Raw genomic sequence first — 20,159 nt, forward strand, 5'->3', positions numbered from 1 at the left:
ATACATGCAAGAGCACCTGCAGGATCGTAACACAGAATACCCAACTATTAAAACGTGGGGGAAACCTGGAAAACAAAATTGTTAATCTTGTCCCTTAAACAGCCATGTCCATGAGCTAGTTAATTGCAACATTATTGTTCCTCATGTTAAGCACTCTGATTCCTTCAGGTCTAGCCAGTGCTATATAATAACTCATTAATTAAATATGTTCCCATTTAGTACCCTTTCTCTCTTTGTCGACTTCCCTAGCTCCTATCCCCTCTCCCGTGAATATCTCCCCTTGCCTGCTACTCTGCCTAACCCCCTGTCCTGTGTGCCCTTTGACTAAGCGCTCCTCCTCCCCTTGTTGGGGAAAGATCCAATATTTATACTCTGGAGTCTCAGCGAACTCGCTGAGAGAGTCCACTGCGCCAAGGGAGCCACTCACAGCTGAGGTATGGTTTGCCACCCCTTGCCAAAGCACTCCCTCGCCCCTTTTTGGGGAAGGATCCAGTATGTAGGCCTTGGAGTCTCAGAGACCCCTCTGAGAGTCCACTGCGTAAAGGTAGGCTATCGCAACAGAGATAGGGAAGTGATACAACTTCCCCTGGGATCACAGCTTACTGGACTTTGGACGTTGCTTTGACTCGTCTACCAGTTTGTGTCCCTGTCGCCCTTCCCCTCCTCTTTCCATGCGGTGTCTCTCACCCTCCTCTCCTCTTTCCCGCCTTCATTATCTGTCTACTTCCCCTGCTCCTACCACTCCCCTGAATCTCTCCCCTTGCCTGCTTTTGCCCTTACGTATTTTGTGCTTATTGTTTATCTCGACCTTACAAGTAACTATGTTGGCGGGCTCTAATAACTGTGTAACCTTTGTAACGATGTAACCTGTAACTATGATCTGATATTCATGTAGAGCGCTCTGATACCTCCCGGTCTAGCCAGCGCTATATAAAACCTTTAAAATAAAAATAATTAAAATAAGTTAGTGTAGCAAAATGTAGTACTTAAACCAGTGGGCAATACATTTTTTTTTATAATTCTAATAATTACAGACTTATACCAAATATATGAGAAGGAAAAAGTCAATACTGGTGGGGGAGCGAAAGCTGGTCCTGTGGGTATTTAACCATAGTTCTTCAACTAGGCCTACAGAGATAACTCGCTAACAAAGAAATTTAAGCTGTACAGGTGTTCCTGGCTGAGAGGAAAATGGGTGTAATGGGGTGTTTTCTGCCCTGCTTTTTTTTGTCCATGGAAGCTCGGACTCAGATGCAGTTTACACTTAAGTAAGAGGAAAACTTCTCTGGGTCTAAATAGGAATGCATATTTTATTCAGTCGTCTCTAACTCGCCTGCATACTAGCTGCATCCATGGAACGAAGATACTTATGTTTACTTATAGCATGTTTTTTGTTTAAAATTCAAAAACACATAATGGAAGTCATAAGAAAGGTGGTTGTGCTGGGAGATCTGGAAAGCAGATAAATGTCAATATAACATGCATACAAGTTATTTAATAAAATATCACAGGAAGAAGAATGGTAAACAGTTTACACTTACCAAAACATCTACATAGAGAACCCAGCAGTGCTCTCCTGGATGAATACAGAGGGATTTCAGATCAACACAGCTTTTACTGTTAAATATTCTGTATAATGTATTTGATATCTCAGTGCCAAGTTCTTCTCCTCCCCGACCTTCAAATTCCGGTGTGGCATTTGCAGAGCTGAAAAAAAGAAAACACACAACACTAACGATGTTTGTACTTCTTACCACAAATATACTGCATTGACACCCATAATGGTCTAGTCCACGCTCAACAAAATCTGATCACATCAGATTTGTTGTTAGGCTTTGGAGATTCAGGAACACATTAATATGTGTCGCTTATCAGGGTTTGTTAAGTGAAAGCACAACAAAATATATTTTTGTGAACTAAACCCCACTACTCGTTTTTCCTTAATATCATAGCTTTGTACCCAGGGCCACAAGGCATGTATGCGGAGATGGCACGGATGAAAAAATTCTGAATGTCGAACAACAATATAGATTAGAATTTGGAACTGCATCATGGAGTAAATAAAAATACACATTCTGTCCTTGAGGTGTGCAGCCACGGTAAAAACGTAATTGATTACATAATAAACAGGTACTGCAGAGCTAAACTTATGAGTTGCCACCGATTCAAATATATCCATGATGGGGTGTGACTAAAAAAAATAATCACATTTTATGGAAGCAAAGGCTCTTGTAGGTGTTGGAAGAAGCATGAAGCTTAACCCCTTCGGGGCTGATGACGAGCTGGGCTCGTCATGGAGTAGGGCGCTCGCACGCTGATGACGAGCCCAGCTCGTCATGAGCCCCACCCTCGGGGGAAGCGCCAGCGCTCTCCCCGAGTCAGCCCGATTTCGTTCGTTTCTGCGGGGATGGCAGGGGAAGACCTTCCCCTGCCTCCCCCCGCCCTCCCCGCCCGCGTCATCAATGACGTCAGCGCGCGAGGCGCGCTGACGTCACCGGAGGTTACCTTTTGTTTACCGACGCGCAGGGAAGCCATTTGCTTCCTGCGCGTCGTTTGTTGAACAGGTTCGTTTTGCGGCTGGGGCGGGGGGATTGTGCTGAAACTTGCATCGAGGGAAAGGAAAGGCTTTTCCTTTCCCTCGATGCCACTTTAGAGCATTCCTGCTGCACGATCGTGCGATCGTGCGGCTAGAATGCTAGGTATTTAATTTTTTTTTTCTTTATTTCTCAATTTCGTTGTTCGGGGAGCGGCCCCTTGGGGAAGGGTCGCTCCCCTTTTTGGGGGAACATTAAGTTTAAAGTGTTTTCGAGCATCTGATGTTTGGAGATGGCCGTTTTTGGTTGAAAAAGTGCTGATGGGGGTCATTTTAAAATCACAAGTACAGTGCTAATTTTAAAGGTGAGCAGAGGAGTGAGGCATGGTTGCATCCTGGCCACTTTCTTGTGTTTATTTTACAATTACTCCCTTGGTAAAGCTTTGAGGGCATATAGTAAAGATATCCCTAGAATTCTCTCCCAGATTGCGCCATTTTTTTATATGCAGATGATGCTGCGCTTTTGAGGCTAACAGCATATGGCCTCCAAAGCTTTATAAGCAGTATACAGTCAGTGATGTCAACATGTCATATCATGTTTGCATACAAGCTCACTATTTTGTGAGCAATATTATTCATCCATTATAACAGTGTAAGTTCAGTTTATATTTTTCTATTACAAAACCAACATCCTAATTAACAAATGAACATCAATGATCACAACCAGAAATCTAGGATAATATATTATTATTAAACATACGCTGCATAAAATATTTACATAGTGAATGCTGTTATTTTATAGCGCCCTTTCATGTTCTACAAACACTGCTCACTAATCAAACTATCAATGGTAACAGCCAGTAGCCATGGCTTCAATGGGATAATGCATGCAAAAGCCATCTGTGTGTGCCTGTGGTCACACATGATATAATATTAAAGTCAGACCGAGCCAAGGACTCAAAGCACTCGCTTCCCATAAAAAGGCAAAAAAAGGCCTACTGCAGTGTATGTATTGCTCAATGTGTACATGAAAAAGGCAGTATGCAGTTTTTCAGTTTATTAATGGCTAAACAGTTCTTACGCAGTGTACCTTTATCAAGCTTGACATGTGATTTAACTTATGTAGATAGTACAGTTCACTATTTGAGAAAGAGAACGTCTCGCATATTAGAATATGTATCCATAGGCCCAACATGTCAACAAGTTAACCATTAGTTTATTCGGGATAGCTACTTGAAGGAGGGCAGGAAGGTACTTGAAAAAACATCATGGGAAGAGGTTGTTACCTAATATGGTTATTTATAAACAAGGTGTTGATCAGTTGCTCGCCTTGACTTCCAAAACATGGGTTAAGGGTTCAGTTTACACTCCCATTTTTCCTCCAAAAGTACTTTATCTCATATAAACAGGCTTTTGAATACCCAATACTTAGCCTCTGCAAAAATGTGTATGGCCACACTTAACTTTCTTTAATGAAGGATGCAAGTGCCTCTGTGCTTCATTAGTTATACTTATGTGTTTATCAGAAGTGGCTAAATAACACACCTGTCCTGCCTAGGCAAAGCTCACTAGTGTTTTTGGGCTGATGAATGTTTATTTGTATTTGTGCTGCAATTTGAACACATGCTTTGTTTTCAGTGACCATGTGTGTGTTACTATGCCATCGCTGCGATGTGCGAAGGGGTCCCTTGAGTGAGCTGTCCATCATAGTGATGAATGTGTTTCTGAATTTGTGCTGCAACTTGAGCGCCATCTTTGTCTCCAGTGTCCATGTGTGCGTTACTATGCAATCACACAGATGTGCGCAGGGGTCCCTTGTGTGAGCTGTCCATCATAGTGGGAAGGTCACATGTTTTTGGGCTGATGAATGTTTTCCTGAATTTGTGCTGCAACTCGAGCGCTTGCTTTGTCTCCAGTGTCCGTGTGTGTTAATATGCCATCGCACCAATGTGTGCACAGGTCCCTTGAGTGAGCTGTCCATCATAGTGGGTAAATTTAGGAAAGATGGTGCACTCCGCTAGTTGGTGGGCGTTGCCAAACGGGGATCTTCTGTGTGAGTTCACATGCCTCTTATGTGTATAAATGGTCAGAGACTGATGAGAGCAGCAGATGGGGAGAAAGAAGCTCCTGGTCATAGGAACTGTTTTTGGATTGCGCTTGTGAAAATCAAGGATGCAAGTGCCTCTGTCCAGCATCACAGTTAACCACAGTAATTCTGTTGTCCCCCTCCCCATGAGAATCCCTGATGACGTCAGCTCGCACAGCACGCACCAACATCTTCAGGGATTCCCAGGCGGTCGGGAAGCCATTTGCTTCCTGCGCCTGGAGGTGTTAGGTTGGTTTTGAGATATTTGGGGGGGTTTGCAAAGAGGCATCAGGGGAGAGGTAAGTGAATTTCCTCTCTTCTGATGTCTCTTTGCAGGGCATTTCTGGCTCACGGTCGCGCACAGCATTGCGATTGTGCGGTGGAAATGCCCCCACTAGCACCAGGGATTTTATTTTAGATTGTAGGAAGTGACCCATTGGGCAAGGGTCGCTTTCAGGTGGGTCGGATTTTAAATTTAGATTTTCTGCCCCCCCCCCCCCGTGGGCAAATCAACCCGTACTTTTGTCCGTTTTGCCCTTTTTGATGGCCCATCTGTGTGGATGTGATTTTGGGTGTAAATTTGTGTATTGTTTATTCATTTGTTATGTTGTTTGTGAAATGTATTAAATTATTTTTTTTCTTCTTTGTTTTTGATCCAGGCTTTTGCTGTTTGTATTGGTGTAGGTTGTGGTTCGGTTAATGCTGGTTTTGCAGCTTGTGTAGTTGCATGTGCTTGGTAAGTAAATGTTTTTTGTACTATTTTTCCTAGATAAATGTGTTTTTATGAAAAGTGAAGTTATTGCTGTTTGTGTGGCTTTGTGTTTCTTGATAACTTTTTTTTGTATTGCTGCTTGATGTGTACTTTGTCTAATCTATACTTTTTTTTTCTTTCCAGTGGAATTTCCTTTCTTTTTCCTGTGTTTCAGCAGAGTAGGTGCTGGTGAGTCTTCTTATATTTGGTTAGATTTGAATTGTTTTTGAGTGTATTGATTTTTGTGTGAAGACTCTACCTTGTTTACTTCTTACTTTGCACAGTGTAGGTTGTTGTTCACTTGTGTGTGTAGTCTTCTTGATTTGTAAGGATAATGGCTGCTCGCAGGATTACTGCTAAGCAGGTTGTTAGTTTGCTTTTTGAGTCTTCCTCTGACCATGGTCCAGACACTGACTCCTATTCGGAGCATGAGGTAGGTGCAGAAGATTCAGGCAGTGAGTTTTCTCTTCGCATGGTATCATCGGATGATGATTCTTCTTCTAGTGCTGATGAAGTGCCTGTGGTAGAGAGGGACATTGATGTGCCGGTAGAGAGGCAAGAGCCATGTGAGCGGCAGCCTAGGTCCTCAAGGTTTCCCTTTTTTTCTCGTCGGGAACAGGCAAGTGTGGTAAAGGCTGCGCCCAAAAGGTTTCACATTGCTGTGGTGCGCCAAAGGTTATCTGGTGCTGCTAGTCTTCCTGTTGTAGAGCAGCATGAGGCATCTGGTGCTTCTAGTCTTTCTGTTGTTGTTGAGCAGCAAGTGGCATCTGGGGATGCGAGTTCTTCTGTTGATGTTGAGATGCAAGAGGCAGCTGGGGATGTGAGTTCTCCTGTTGGTGAAGAGATGCAAAATGTATCTGGGGATGCTAGTATTCCTGTTGGTGTAGTGATGCAAGAGGCATCTGGGGATGCTAGTGTTCCCGTTGATGTAGTGCAGCAAGAGGCATCTGGCCTGCAGGCTAGGGTGGCTTCTTCTCTTCATGTTAGTGATGACGTCTGGGTTGCCCCTGGCATGGTGCAGCCGGAATTGCCAGACTTCACTGGTGTTCCAGGGTGTAGAGTGAATACTGACAATTTTTTGCCAATTCAATTTTTTCAGTTGTTTTTTGACGATGAGTTTTTGCAGGAGATTGTGGAGCAAACTAATTTGTATGCAGAGCAGTATTTGAGGGACCACAGTGCCAGCCTTAAGCCCCATTCTAGAGCTACCCATTGGTCTCCCACATATGTTGAAGAGATGAAGAAGTTTTTGGGATTAACTTTTTTGATGGGCTTGCTAAGGAAGCCATCAATGTCTTCTTATTGGTCCACTAGTCCCTTGATGGCAACATCTATATTTCCAGCAGTTATGACTCGTGATCGATATATGCTTCTTCTTCGCATGATGCATTTTGTTGATAATGATTTAGTGTTGCCACGCGATCACCCTGATTGTGACCGTCTTTTTAAGATTCGGCCTGTCCTTGATCACTTTGTTGATCGTTTTCCTGAGATCTTTGCACCTGGAAGAGAAATAGCTGTGGACGAGTCTTTGGTATTGTTCAAGGGCCGCTTGGTTTTTAGGCAATACATTCCTAGTAAGAGGGCACGTTATGGCATCAAACTGTATATGCTGTGTGACAGTGAGACTGGATATGTTTATAATTTCAGGGTGTACACCGGTAAGGATTCCAGCATTAACACTTCTGCTTGTCCGTCCACTTTTGGAGTGACGGAGAAAATTGTGTGGGAACTAGGTAGACGATTATTTAACAAAGGCCACCATTTATATGTAGATAACTTCTACACTAGTGTGCGTTTGTTCAAGGAGTTGGCCAAAGTGGGCACTGTTGCATGTGGCACGATGCGCAGTAACCGGAAAGGTTTCCCAATAGAACTTGTTTGCAAAAGGCTTGTGCGGGGACAGTCTACTGCATTGCGATGTGGGAAGCTTCTAGCTGTGAAGTTTTCAGACAGGAGAGATGTTTACATGCTGACTACTATCCATGACGAAAGCACTGAAGCTCTGCCAGTTCGGGGTGAGACTGCTGAAGTGCGTAAACCTGTGTGCATTTTACACTATAATAGGCACATGGGTGGTGTTGACAGAGTAGATCAGAGGTTGGAACCTTATGCTGCTCTTCGAAAGGCTTACGTTTGGTACAAGAAGTTGGCTATCCATCTTTTCCATTTGGCATCCTTTAATGCTTTTGTTGTTTTCCAGAAATCTTGTCCTGAGTCAAAGATGCCTTTTGTTAAGTTTCAGGAGACTATAATAGGCAGCCTTGTACTAGTGGAACAGGCAAGTGTGCCAAGATTTGGAGTGGTGGAGGAAGTGGCTAGACTGAAAGATCGCCACTTTCCAGAATACATTCCTCCCACAACTGCAAAAGACAATCCCACTAAAAGATGTAGAGTCTGTTGGCGAAGAGAAGTGCGGAGGGAGTCTCGTATGCACTGTCCTGACTGTCCTTCAAATCCTGGATTGTGTGTGCCAGCTTGTTTTAAATTGTACCACACACAAAAGGAAGTTTTGGGAGTTTCATTGAGCTTGTAAGTGTACTGTCTGGTCTGTTTTCTGTAATATTTTTTAGTTTGCTTTTAGGTTTGCATTAGTGCAAAGCATTTAGTTTTTGAATTTGTGTTAGCAGATTTGTAGGTTTCTACATTTGATTTGTGGTATTTCTTTAAAAAATTCTAATTTCGATGGTGGTGTGTGCAGGATTGTGCTTGGATTGTTGGTGTGCGTGGACTGGCGCTTGGCTGGTGGTGTGCGTGGTCTGGTGCTTGGCTGGCATAGTGCATGGATTGGAGTTGTGCTGGGGGGTGAGTGGATTTTTGCTTGGCTGGCGGAGTGCATGGTTAGGTGCTTGGCTGGTGGTGTGAGTGGACGGCGCTTGGCTGGTGGTGTGCGTGGTCTGGTGCTTGGCTGGCATAGTGCATGGATTGGAGTTGTGCTGGGGGAGTGCGTGGATTTTTGCTTGGCTGGCGGAGTGCATGGTTAGGTGCTTGGCTGGCGGTGTGAGTGGAGTGGTGCTTGGCTGGCGGTGTGTGTGGAGTGGTGCTTGGCTGGCGGCGTGTGTGGAGTGGTGCTTGGATGGTGTTGTGTTTGTGGAGTGGCGCTTGGCTGGTGGTGTGCGTGGAGTGATGCTTGGCTGGCGGTGTGTGTGGAGTGGTGCTTGGCTGGTGTGTTTGTGGAGTGGCGCTTGGCTGGTGGTGTGCGTGGAGTGATGCTTGGCTGGTGGTGTGTGTGGAGTGGTAGTTGGCTGTCGGTGTGCGCTGAGTGGTGTTTGGCTGGCAGTGTGCATGGTCTGGTGCTTGGATGGTGGTGTGGGTGGACTGGCGCTCGGCAGGTGGTGTGTGAGTAGTTACTTTCTGTTGGTCAATACACACACTGCTAGTTGAGTGACACTCCACACAGTCCATCATTTTGTGTAGTTGCAGTGTCAGAAATGTGGGCGTGTGAAAGTGATGGGCCCTTGAATGGCGGTGTTTGTTGGTGTGAGTGTTGAAATGTGATGGGTCCGCGGCTGGCGGTGTGAATGTTTTGTATGTGTCACGCGTATGAAAGGTGTATGAATGGCCTGTAAAGAGGTTGGTGCCTTGACGTGGCTTTACAGCTCACGAGCTGTGAGTCAGTGGTTCAGTTTATCATACTTTCAATTATACATAGTGTATTTAATTTTTGTGAAATTACTTGCGTATACAATTGTATGTACTGAATCATCACTCACCCTCGTGCCAAATCCAACCAGTATGTGTGTGTGCTTGCGGATTAGATGGGTGTGCAGTAATAATTTTTTTTTTCTCTTTCTGCAGTAGGGTGTACCTTGCCCCTTATTGTGATTGTTGTTATGTGTTGCTTTTCCATTCGGATGGTGTCAATGGTCTGGTTTGTATCAGGTATGAAAGGTGCGTGAATGGCCTGTAAAACAGTTGGTGCCTTGTCGTGGCTTTACAGCTCGCATTTATTTATTGACAGAGCATTTCATTTTTTTGAAATATCTTGTTAATAAAATTTTATGTACTGAACCATCACTCGCCCTCGTGCTAAATCCAACCTGTATGTGTGTGTCTTTGAGGAATAGATAGCCGTGCTTGAATGTTTGACTTTTGAGTAACTCTGTTAAGGTGTGGTATCCTTTTACTCGGGAGAACAAGGGGAACGCAGGGTGGTAGGACTTTTTTGCCGGCACGGCGATCCCACGCCAAAATGTTTGGAAAAGTGCTATTTTTACCTATTTTTAAGGTTTGCAAGGAGTTCTGGGTAGGAAAACATTGGGGGACCCACACATGCCATACCTCCCTGGACTCTCCCGGGTGTCTAGTTTTCAGAACTGTTTGGGTTTGCTACTTTCCAAAGAATACCACCCACCCCGGGCCAAAAACTCAGGTGCCTCCCCCCAAAAAAATCAAAGTTATATTGCTTCAGGGTATTTTATATTCACCACCGTTAGATTTGGACCTTTTCCTGTTGCAGCCACTATGGCTACCACGCAAGTGAGGTACCGTTTTTATCGGGAGACCTGGGGGAACGCTGGGTGGGAGGTAATTTGTGTGAGCCCAGTGATGCCACGCTTTCCCAGACTACAACGTGTGAAAAAATTGATTTTTTTCTGCTAAAATTGAGGTTTGCAAGGGATTCTGGGTAAAGGAACGTTGGCGGATCCACGCAAGCCATACCTCCTTGGAAGCCCCCGGGTGTCTACTTTTCAGAAATGTGTGGGTTTGGTAGGTTTCCATAGATGGCTGTCTCGCACGGGGCCAGAAACCCAGGTAACCCCTCTTGCAAAAGCTGGTGAATGTAACAATGGTGAAAATCTTAAGTCCGCCAGCTTTTGCAAGAGGGGTTACCTGGGTTTTTGGCCCCGTGCGAGACAGCCATCTAGGGAAACCTACCAATCCCACACATTTCTGAAAAGTAGACACCCGGGGGCTTCCAAGGAGGTATGGCTTGCGGGGATCCTCCAACGTTCCTTTACCCAGAATCCCTTGCAAACCTCATTTTTTGCATGGAAAAAATCAGTTTTTTCACACGTTTTAGTGTGGGAAAGCGTGGCATCACTGGGCTCACACAAATTACCTCCCACCCAGCGTTCCCCAAGGTCTCCCGATAAAGATGGTACCTCACTTGCGTGGGTAGGCATAGCGGCTGCTTTAGGAAAAGGCCCAATTCATACTGTGGAGACAAAAACATTACCTTTAGCCAAATAATCTTATTTTTTGAGGGGGTCACCTGAGCTTTTGGCCCGGGGCTTGGCAGGCATCTTTGGAAACTACCAAACCCAAACAGTTCTGAGAACTAGACACCCGGGGGAGTCCAGGGTGGTATGGCATGTGTGGGTCCCCCAATGTTTTCCTACCCAGAAACCCCTGCAAACCTGAAATTTTGGTCAAAAAACCCACTTTTCCATACTTTTTTGGGTGGGATCTCGCTGCCGGAACAAATGTCCTACCACCCAGCGTTTCCCTTGTTCTCCCGAGTAAAATGATACCTCACTTGTGTGGGTGGGCCAAAGGCAAGTGACTTAGGCTGGGGTGCTTAATTTGTAAAACGTAAATATGAGTAAAAACTACTTTTTTCAAAATTCATTTTTGGCGTGTTCTGCTTTGGGGCACCCACACAAGTGAGGTATCCTTTTACTCGGGAGAACAAGGGGAACGCAGGGTGGTACGACTTTTTTGCCGGCACGGCGATCCCACGCCAAAAACTTTGGAAAAGTGCAATTTTTACCTAATTTTAAGGTTTGCAGAGAGTTCTGGGTAGGAAAACATTGGGGGACCCATGCATGCCATACCTCCCTGGACTCCCCCGGGTGTCTAGTTTTCAGAACTGTTTGGGTTTGCTACTTTGCAAAGAATACCACCGAGCCCCGGGCCACAAACTCAGATGCCCCCCCCCCCCCAAAATCAAGGTAGTTTTGCAATAAGGTAATGTAAATTCACCACCGTACGATTTGAACCGTTTCCTGTTGCAGCCACTATGTCTACCCACGCAAGTGAGGTACCGTTTTTATCGGGAGACCTGGGGGAACGCTGGGTGGGTGGAAATTTGTTGATCCACGCAGATTCCAGAACTTTCCACCACAGAAATGTGAGGAAAATGTGTTTTTTTGGTCAAATTTTTATGTTTTCAAGGGATTCTGGGTAACAAAACCTGGGGGTAGGCAGGCGAGTCACCCCATCCTGAATTCCCCTGGGTGTCTAGTTTTCAAAAATGTATAGGTTTGCTAGGTTTCCCTAGGTGCTGGCAGAGCTACGGCGCAAAAACAAAAAGGTAGTCTTTTTGTCCGAATCGTGCTAAATTTCACTGGGAAATTGAGGTGCGACCATGCTGCGTTTTGCGCTGTTTCATGTCGCAGCTACTATGCCTACCCACGCAAGTGAGGTACCATTTTTTTCGGGAGACCTGGGGGCACGCTGGGTGGGTGGAAATTTGTTGATCCACGCAGATTCCAGAACTTTCCACCACAGAAATGTGAGGAAAATGTGTTTTTTTGGTCAAATTTTTATGTTTGCAAGGGATTCTGGGTAACAAAACCTGGGGGTAGGCAGACGAGTCACCCCATCCTGAATTCCCCTGGGTGTCTAGTTTTCAGAAATGTATAGGTTTGCTAGGTTTCCCTAGGTGCTGGCAGAGCTACGGCTCAAAAACAAAAGGTAATCTCTTTGTCCAAAGAACGTAAAATTTCACTGGGAAATTGAGGTGCGACCACGTTGCATTTTGTGCCGTTTCCTGTCGTAGGCACAAGGCCGACCCACACAAGTGAGGTAATGTTTTTATCGGGAGACCTGGGGGAACGCTGGGTGGGTGGAATTTGTTGATCCACGCAGATTCCAGAACTTTCCACCACAGAAATGTGAGGAAAATGTGTTTATTTTGTCAAAATCTTAGCTTTGCAAGGGATTCTGGGTAACAAAACCTGGTGGTAGGCAGTCGAGTCACCCCATCCTGAATTCCCCTGGGTGTCTACTTTTCAAAAATGTATAGGTTTGCTAGGTTTCCCTAGGTGCCGGCAGAGCTAAGGTGCAAAAACTACAGGTAGGCACTTTGCCAAAAAAGGGTCAATTTGTAACTGCTAAATTTAGGTGTGACCACGTTGCATTTTGCGCCGTTTCCTGTCGCAGGCACAAGGCCGACCCACACAAGTGAGGTACCGTTTTTATCGGGACACTTGGGGTAATTCAGATTTGTAAATCAACTGTTATTACCAATTGAGCTTTCATGCATTTCTCCCTTTCAATGAAAGACATTGTGTAAAAAAAAAAATCTTTATGAAAAATGACCAATAATTCTCTTGCTAGTATGAGTATTCCCAACTTTGAAAATGTGCAATTATATACTGTTTCTGAACTCTATAATTTGTACCCAATTCAGAAATACATAGGTGTCTTTCATACAGATTATTCCATGTATACATTTTCCAAGACAAAGTGCACTATACCCAGTAAATGAAAAAATACCATTGCAAGTTGCTGCTCAGTTTTTGGATCTGGGTTCGTCGGGTTCTTGGTGAAACTACAAGTCCTATATATCCCCACAACCAGGAAGGTCTAACGAATGTAACGGTATATTGCTTTCCAAGAGCTGTCAAAATTAGAAAAAGTTATAGGTGAAAACGTTGAGACAAAAGGCTGTTTTTTTCAACAAAATTTCAAATATTCCAATATCTAACTGTTAGTTTCTATAACGAAACCTTCATGGATTTAGACAAATGACCCCTTTCTGAATTCAGAATTTTGTCTACTTTTCGAAAATGTAAAGCTTTCCAGGATCCATTATTGCTTTCAAACTCATTTCTACCATTAACTGGAAGGAGGTGGAAAGCTCTAAAAATAGCAAAAATAGGCTATGTCCCAGAAAAATGCCAAAACTGAGTGAAAAATTTCGGTTCTCTGACAAAAGTCTGTTATTCCCTGAAAGCTGAGAAAATGGAGATTTCAGCCCCACAAACCCTTTTGTGATACCATTTTCAGGGAAAAACCCAGAGGCTTTCATTTGCAGCCCGTTTTTCCCATTTTTCTGAAAAAACCAAAAAAAATCACTATATTTTGGTTAATTTCTGGGACCCCTCCAAGGGAATCCACAAACCCTGGGTGCCTTTAGAATCCCCATGATGTTGGAAGAAAAGGACGCAAATTTGGCGCGGATCCCTTATGTGGTCAAAAAGTTACAAGGGCCTAAACGCGCACTACTCCAAAACGCCAAAAAAAGGCTTAGCACAGGAGGGGAAAAGGCCTAGCAGCGAAGGGGTTAAGAGATGACCTCATGAGAGATTACAAATTTACAACAGGCAGCAGTGCAAATGTGGTCAAATCCCAGACTTCATTGCATAGAATGGCACCTATTTATAGTCAATCATAAAACAAATGTGGGACTGGGTGGATGTGGATGTGATGTATATGTTTCAAACATTTCTACTTGAGACAGGTAGGCGTTTTGGCTTGCACGGGCTAAACACTCCCTGTCTCCCAAATCCTTACTGCAAAAATAGAAAATTACAATGTTGTATTCTGTAGACACTGCGTTAAAGCACAGCCTCTTAGGCAAAATAATTTTCCTGACAGCTAAGGACAAGGAAAAGATGTGTGCATAAAAGAAATGTGTTATTATCATGACACACACACAGAACCTACCTGCCAACCTCAATTTCTTTTATACACACACACATATATATATATATATATATATATATACACACACACACACACACACACACACACACCACACACACACACACACACACACACACACACACACACACACACACACACACTGGTGCTGGTGACATTTGAAAGTGGTGTGGCGTAAATACTGCACTGCGGAGAGCCAGCGTAGCGAGCGTGCCTGAACCACCTACGGGGGGTTCTCCTCTGAGAAAATTTTGAAAAAAGTGGGCAAATGGGGCATTTTCAAGCAAATTTGGGAAAGAGGTGGCTTGGTGAACACATCTCTGGGAGTAGCCAGTTAATGCTGCAAAATTTGTCTCCAAACTTCATGGATGCCAAAGACACTCCCTCGCTAATGGCACTCTTTCATATGCTGCCACGTCCTCCAAAGCACAACTTCACTTACTGGCAATTTTCACGCAGGCGTTAAAGTGAAGTGTTAGTGATCACAATTTTCTTTTCACAGAACTAACCCACTCCCTCCGACCAGCAAACCTTTACAGAATTACTTGCTAAACAATTTGAGGTATTAGATGTAAACTAATCTTCGCGATATACACTAAACACGTGAAGGCTGCGTCACACCTCACATAAGCAGAGTTTTTGATTGAACAGTTTAAACATAGTATGTTGTGGAAATATCTGCACATATACTTTTATTTTTACAAGTAGCTTTTAATACTTCCCTCCATTAAAGCTAGCCCTATTTAAGTTTATTGTCCGCCCTAATAGAATATTTGAGGTAAAGTGATGCTCAAATGTTCTAACACTCAGTTACCAGAAGCCAGTTAATAAACACTTAGCAGCTTTTAAATTGTCGCTGGGGCTTTTTGTTGTCCATCTGCAGCAGTAATTGTAATGCTAATTGCTCTCTATTTACTGCTAAAATGCTCACACCAAAGATCAGTTCACTTATAATTGCATATCAAAAGAACTGGAGGAAAAATGTATAGCTCGGCCCGCGTGATCAAGTCTCACAGCGAGCGCCATTTCAGAGTGAAACTATTCCACTGCGACGGCGATCTGCATGGAGAGCAGGCCTATTAGATGGACGTGAGAACGTGGGGATGAAGAGTCCAAAGTGCACACAGTTTTACAATTTCAGAGTGACTCCAATCGCTAAGTTACATCATACACTGACTGATAAATGCTACATTTCAACTTTCAATAGAAAAACTACGATTGAAGTATTTTTTCGCTGTACCTTTATTTTTTCTTTATTCCATGGTCGAATTTGCACTTTAGCTGCTCGTGTATATGCCCAAATTTGCTTCTGAATTGACGTGGCGGTTTAACTCCGATTTCTGTGTGATGCAATTTTTATGTTTTTTGTGTTCCTCTTCTTTACTGAGACCGATCGACCGTAAGGACTGCAAAGTCCTTTACTCTGAAGAATGTAAATAGAACCAGCAACCTGCAGATTACAGACCGATCTCAGCTGTGATAACCAGATGAAAACCCTTCACAGGCAGACTGATTTGCAATCTACAGCAGCAGCAATATTAATTGTATTGTGTTAACCATGCATGTTACGCGCAGATCTCTGCAGGAACATTAACCAGCTGAGCCATGCTAACCAGGTTAGAAACAACAGCCTGCAAATGACAGACAACGTCCCGCAGGATGTACCCCAGAACAGTTTGATCTCGTAGGGAACATTTCATATGATGTTCAAAAACTTGAAAAATCTATTGCATCTCTTAGAACCAGGGCACGAGTCGGGGTACCACGCGGGTGGACGGCATCCCCCCACTTATTTTCCAGGGTTTTCCAGGGTGGACGCCGTCCACCCTGCTCAATCAAAACGCCGTCCCGATCCAGACTTTCCTTCGTCCCCGGCCTCGCCTGCTGCCTGCCCGCCTCAGCCGGATATGTACGAAAACAGACTCTCCCAATATTGCACCTCACTGCCAGCTTTATTAGCCCATCATCCCCTAATGCTGTGGTTCCCAAAGTGTGCGCCGCGGCACCCCGGTGCGCCGTGATGAGAAGCCAGGGGTGCCGCGGCGCCGAGCAGGATGTGGGGGAGCTTGAAAGAAATGCCACCTTCTGTTGCATCGCACATGCTTCAAAACATTGGCACAGAGCGCCCTCTCTCCACCTGCCCGCCCCCATTCCTGCAATCACAGGCTGCTAGAAGCGCAAGAGCAGCCCCACCCCGCCCATTGTCACTTTGTATGGGGCTGATTGCCACATACAGAATGTCAATGGGCCAGTTTGGGGTGTTACAGCATGTGGTGAGCCGCTTCCTGCGGGTAGCGCCGCCGGCAACATTAACAGCTGGTCAAGGGCATTCCCAAAAATCTCACCAGAAGTATGCTGCTTGCCACAGGGTCAGGAGTCTCTCTCTCTCTCTCTTCTTTTGGCATATGTTGAAAGCTAACACGATGTGCAACATTTGAAAATGAACGGAGGGTGTAATGTGTTTCAAATAAAAGTTCGATTATTTTAAGACTGTTTTTTCACACATTTTTGTCTAAAATAAAAAAAAATCTGAGCAGTGAAGGCTCTTGCAGGGCTGTTAATCGGTGAGTCGAGTTCCCAAGAGGTATGTTAGTCCCTTCTCTCCAGCCTGCTTGCTCAAATCAGAGGCGAACACCCCGCAACTGGCTGTGCATAAAAGGCAAGAACCACCCGCTTAATTACTGGAAAGGTGAGGAAGCATGCACCACTCCACTGTAACTTTTGGGATTCATAGCCCTTGCACAAGAATCCACAGACACCCCGGAAATGTTTCTTTTGTGACTGCTTTTTTAAACATGTTTGTGCACTTCGGTATATTCAACACAATATTCACCATAATATGATGCAATCGTTTTTCAGTGAACAAGTGTAAAAGTGTTGGGTACCCTAATCTCATGCTGCTGTATCAGCCTTCCATCTTCACTAGATCGATAACATTATGATAATTAATTTGTCTAACAATACATATCAGGTATGACACCTGACAAATGTACATTTCTTATTGTCTTACAGGCTGGATGGGTGAAAGGGTAAATGGTTGGATGGATGAGTGAATGGATGGGTGGGTGGAAGAGTGGATGGATGAGTGAAAGGATGCTTGGGTGAAATGGTACACGGTTGGATGGATGAGTGAGTGAATGGATGGATGAAGGGATGGATGACTGAAAGGATGGATGGAAAGATAGACGATGGATAGGTTTTCAAATAGTTGAAAAGGTTTGGATATGGAGGGGCACACAGTTGGAAGGACAGAATGAATGGTGAAAGACTGCATGATGGATAAAAGAATTAATAGATGACAATGTACATTTGGAATGGTGGATATCAGGAATTTGATGGAAGGATGAATGGTTAGATCATTGGACAAGAGAGCTCTTCTGGGGATGGTTGTGATCAGTGGCGTCACAAGGGGGGTGCGGGAGGTGCGGGCCGCACCGGGTGTCACCAGCAGAGGGCTGACACCAAAATGAACTCCTCGCTATTTATTTACTGTTCATGTAACACCGTCCGTATTGTCCCATGCTGTTTATAGTGCAGGGAAATGGACGGATGCCAGAATCTTCCTTTTCCCAGTTCTGCGAGCGCAGCGGCTTTGTCAGGAGGGGCTTGAGTATAAAATGAGCTCCGCCCTTGACCTTCTGCTCGCTATTCTTTTTGCTCTGAGATGCGATCTTGGTCGTGTTCATGTTCCGAGTGCATGTGGGCGTTTGGGGAACACCACATTCAGTGAACACAAAGTCAAGATTGGCCCAATCTCTAATGGTAAGAACTTTCAGAGTTTCGTAAAAAGTCACATTTGCAGTTAATTTTTGGAACCTTTTGAATCATCCGTGTATATATGTTGCGAGGCTTGTCCTGCATTACTGCAGATGTTAATATGAGAAGCACTGAAAAGACCATTTGATTTCTTTGGACAGCGCTATGATGGGCCAAACGCAGGTAGGTCAGAGTGTGCAGGATGGCAGGAGGAACGAAAAAAGGCCTCACCCTGTTTGCCACGCCTGCCCTAGACAATGGATGTTCAGTTGAATCATACAAAAGTATTAAAAAAAGGCTCCGATACTCCGCACATCGAAGCGGGGTAGGAGCGGGGTAGGCGCAAATTTGCGTGCACAAATTCAAAGCGCATTTCATGAGTTTATTTCAGTCACTTTGAGAAGAGCCACAAACTGTGGGAGAAACCATGGGGGGGGGAGAAGGCGACGAGGAAAGGGTTAAAAGAGCAGCAGGCAGGGGAGGGAGGTGGAGGCGGAGGGGGTGGATGGTGCAAGCAGAGAAGGAGATGATGCAGGCTGAGAGGGAGACGGTGCAGCCAGAGGGAGAGATGGTGCAAGGGGATGAGATGGTGCAGGCAGGGGATGAGATGGTGCAGGCAGGGGATGAGATGGTGCAGGCAGAGGGGAGACGGAGTAGGCAGAGGGCAGATGTTGCAGGCAGAGGGGAGATGGTGCAGGCAGAGGGGAGATGGTGCAGGCAGAGGGGAGATGGTGCAGGCAGAGGGGAGATGGTGCAGGCAGAGGGAGAGATGGTGCAGACAGAGGGAGAGATGGTGCAGGCAGAGTGGAAATGGTGCAGGCAGAGTGCAAATGGTGCAGGCAGAGGGAGAGATGGTGCAGGCAGAGGGGAGATGGTGCAGGCAGAGGGGAGATGGTGCAGGCAGAGGGGAGATGGTGTGGACAGAGGGAGAGATGGTGCAGACAGAGGGAGAGATGGTGCAGACAGAGGGAGAGATGGTGCAGGCAGGGGATGAGATGGTGCAGGCGGAGGGGAGACGGAGCAGGCAGAGGGCAGATGTTGCAGGCAGAGGGGAGATGGTGCAGACAGAGGGGAGATGGTGCAGACAGAGGGAGAGATGGTGCAGCCAGAGGGAGAGCTGGTGCAGGCAGAGGGAGAGCTGGTGCAGGCAGAGGGAGAGGTGGTGCAGGCAGAGGGAGAGCTGGTGCAGGCAGAGGGAGAGCTGGTGCAGGCGGAGTGGGAGGGGGAGATGGTGCAGGCTGAGGGAGAGATTGTGCAGGCAGGGGATGAGATGGTGCAGGCAGGGGATGAGATGGTGCAGGCGGAGGGGAGACGGAGCAGGCAGAGGGCAGATGTTGCAGGCAGAGGGGAGATGGTGCAGGCAGAGGGGAGATGGTGCAGGCAGAGGGGAGATGGTGCAGGCAGAGGGGAGATGGTGCAGGCAGAGGGAGAGATGGTGCAGACAGAGGGAGAGATGGTGCAGCCAGAGGGAGAGATGGTGCAGGCAGAGTGGAAATGGTGCAGGTAGAGTGGAAATGGTGCAGGCAGAGGGAGAGCTGGTGCAGGCAGAGGGAGAGCTGGTGCAGGCAGAGGGAGAGCTGGTGCATGCAGAGGGAGAGCTGGTGCAGGCGGAGTGGGAGGGGGAGATGGTGCAGGCTGAGGGAGAGATTGTGCAGGCAGAGGGAGAGATGGTGCAGGCAGAGGGAGAGATGGTGCAGGCAGAGGGAGAGATGGTGCAGGCAGAGGGAGAGATGGTGCAGGCAGAGGGAGAGATGGTGCAGGCGGAGGGAGAGATGGGAGCCATCCTATTCAACAGATCTCCCTGCCTTGCATTTGTCCTGCTCACACCTGTCGTGATGTCACTTCCTGTCGTGATGTCACTTCCTGTCGTGATGTCACTTCCTGTCGTGATGTCACTTCCTGTCGTGATGTCACTTCCTGTCGTGATGTCACTTCCTGTGACCACGCCTAACTTGGAGAGTCCCCCCACTTCTTTTTTTAGGACTTGTGCCCTGCTTAGAACCTAGTTAGGGGAGAGGGGTCCACTGCTTGTCACGCTTGGAAGTGGACCCGGGACAGAGGGAAGCGGGTGCAGAATTCCCCACCACAAGCACTAGCCACCTGCAGAACAGCCGTCTGTGTTTTGGTAACAATAAGGGTCTGCTGACACAGATTAGTATTGGGGGTCTGAGGTCAACAGGGAGAGCTCCAGGGTTGTGACAGAGCAAGGAAAGCAGAAATGAAGCATGTGCCTGGCTGGATGTTGGCCGGTAGGATGCGGAGGAGGGGCATAGGTTGGATGAGTAACGGAGCGGAGGGAAGCTGGGCTCTGCAAGAGAGGCCACTCTCGGGCTGTGGCGGGAAGATGCCCGAGTGTTTTCTGCACTACCGTTGGACAAGCTACAAACTTAACAGGGAGCGCCAGCCACCGCGTGCAGCAT

The 20,159-nt window shown here is 46.0% G+C and overlaps 1 protein-coding gene across 1 annotated transcript in view; it reads right to left on the minus strand.

Annotated features, from left to right (window-relative positions):
* Window positions 1-20,159, minus strand: part of EXOSC7 (exosome component 7) — a 200,646-nt gene that overhangs the window by 99,686 nt on the left and 80,801 nt on the right. Inside the window, exon 4 of the mRNA XM_078663551.1 lies at window positions 1,542-1,707. Coding sequence (XP_078519677.1) covers window positions 1,542-1,707 — 166 coding nt within the window. The remainder of the gene's footprint in view (window positions 1-1,541; window positions 1,708-20,159) is intronic.

This window comes from Lissotriton helveticus, chromosome 10 (genome assembly GCF_964261635.1).
Source record: "Lissotriton helveticus chromosome 10, aLisHel1.1, whole genome shotgun sequence".
NCBI lineage: Eukaryota > Metazoa > Chordata > Amphibia > Caudata > Salamandridae > Lissotriton > Lissotriton helveticus.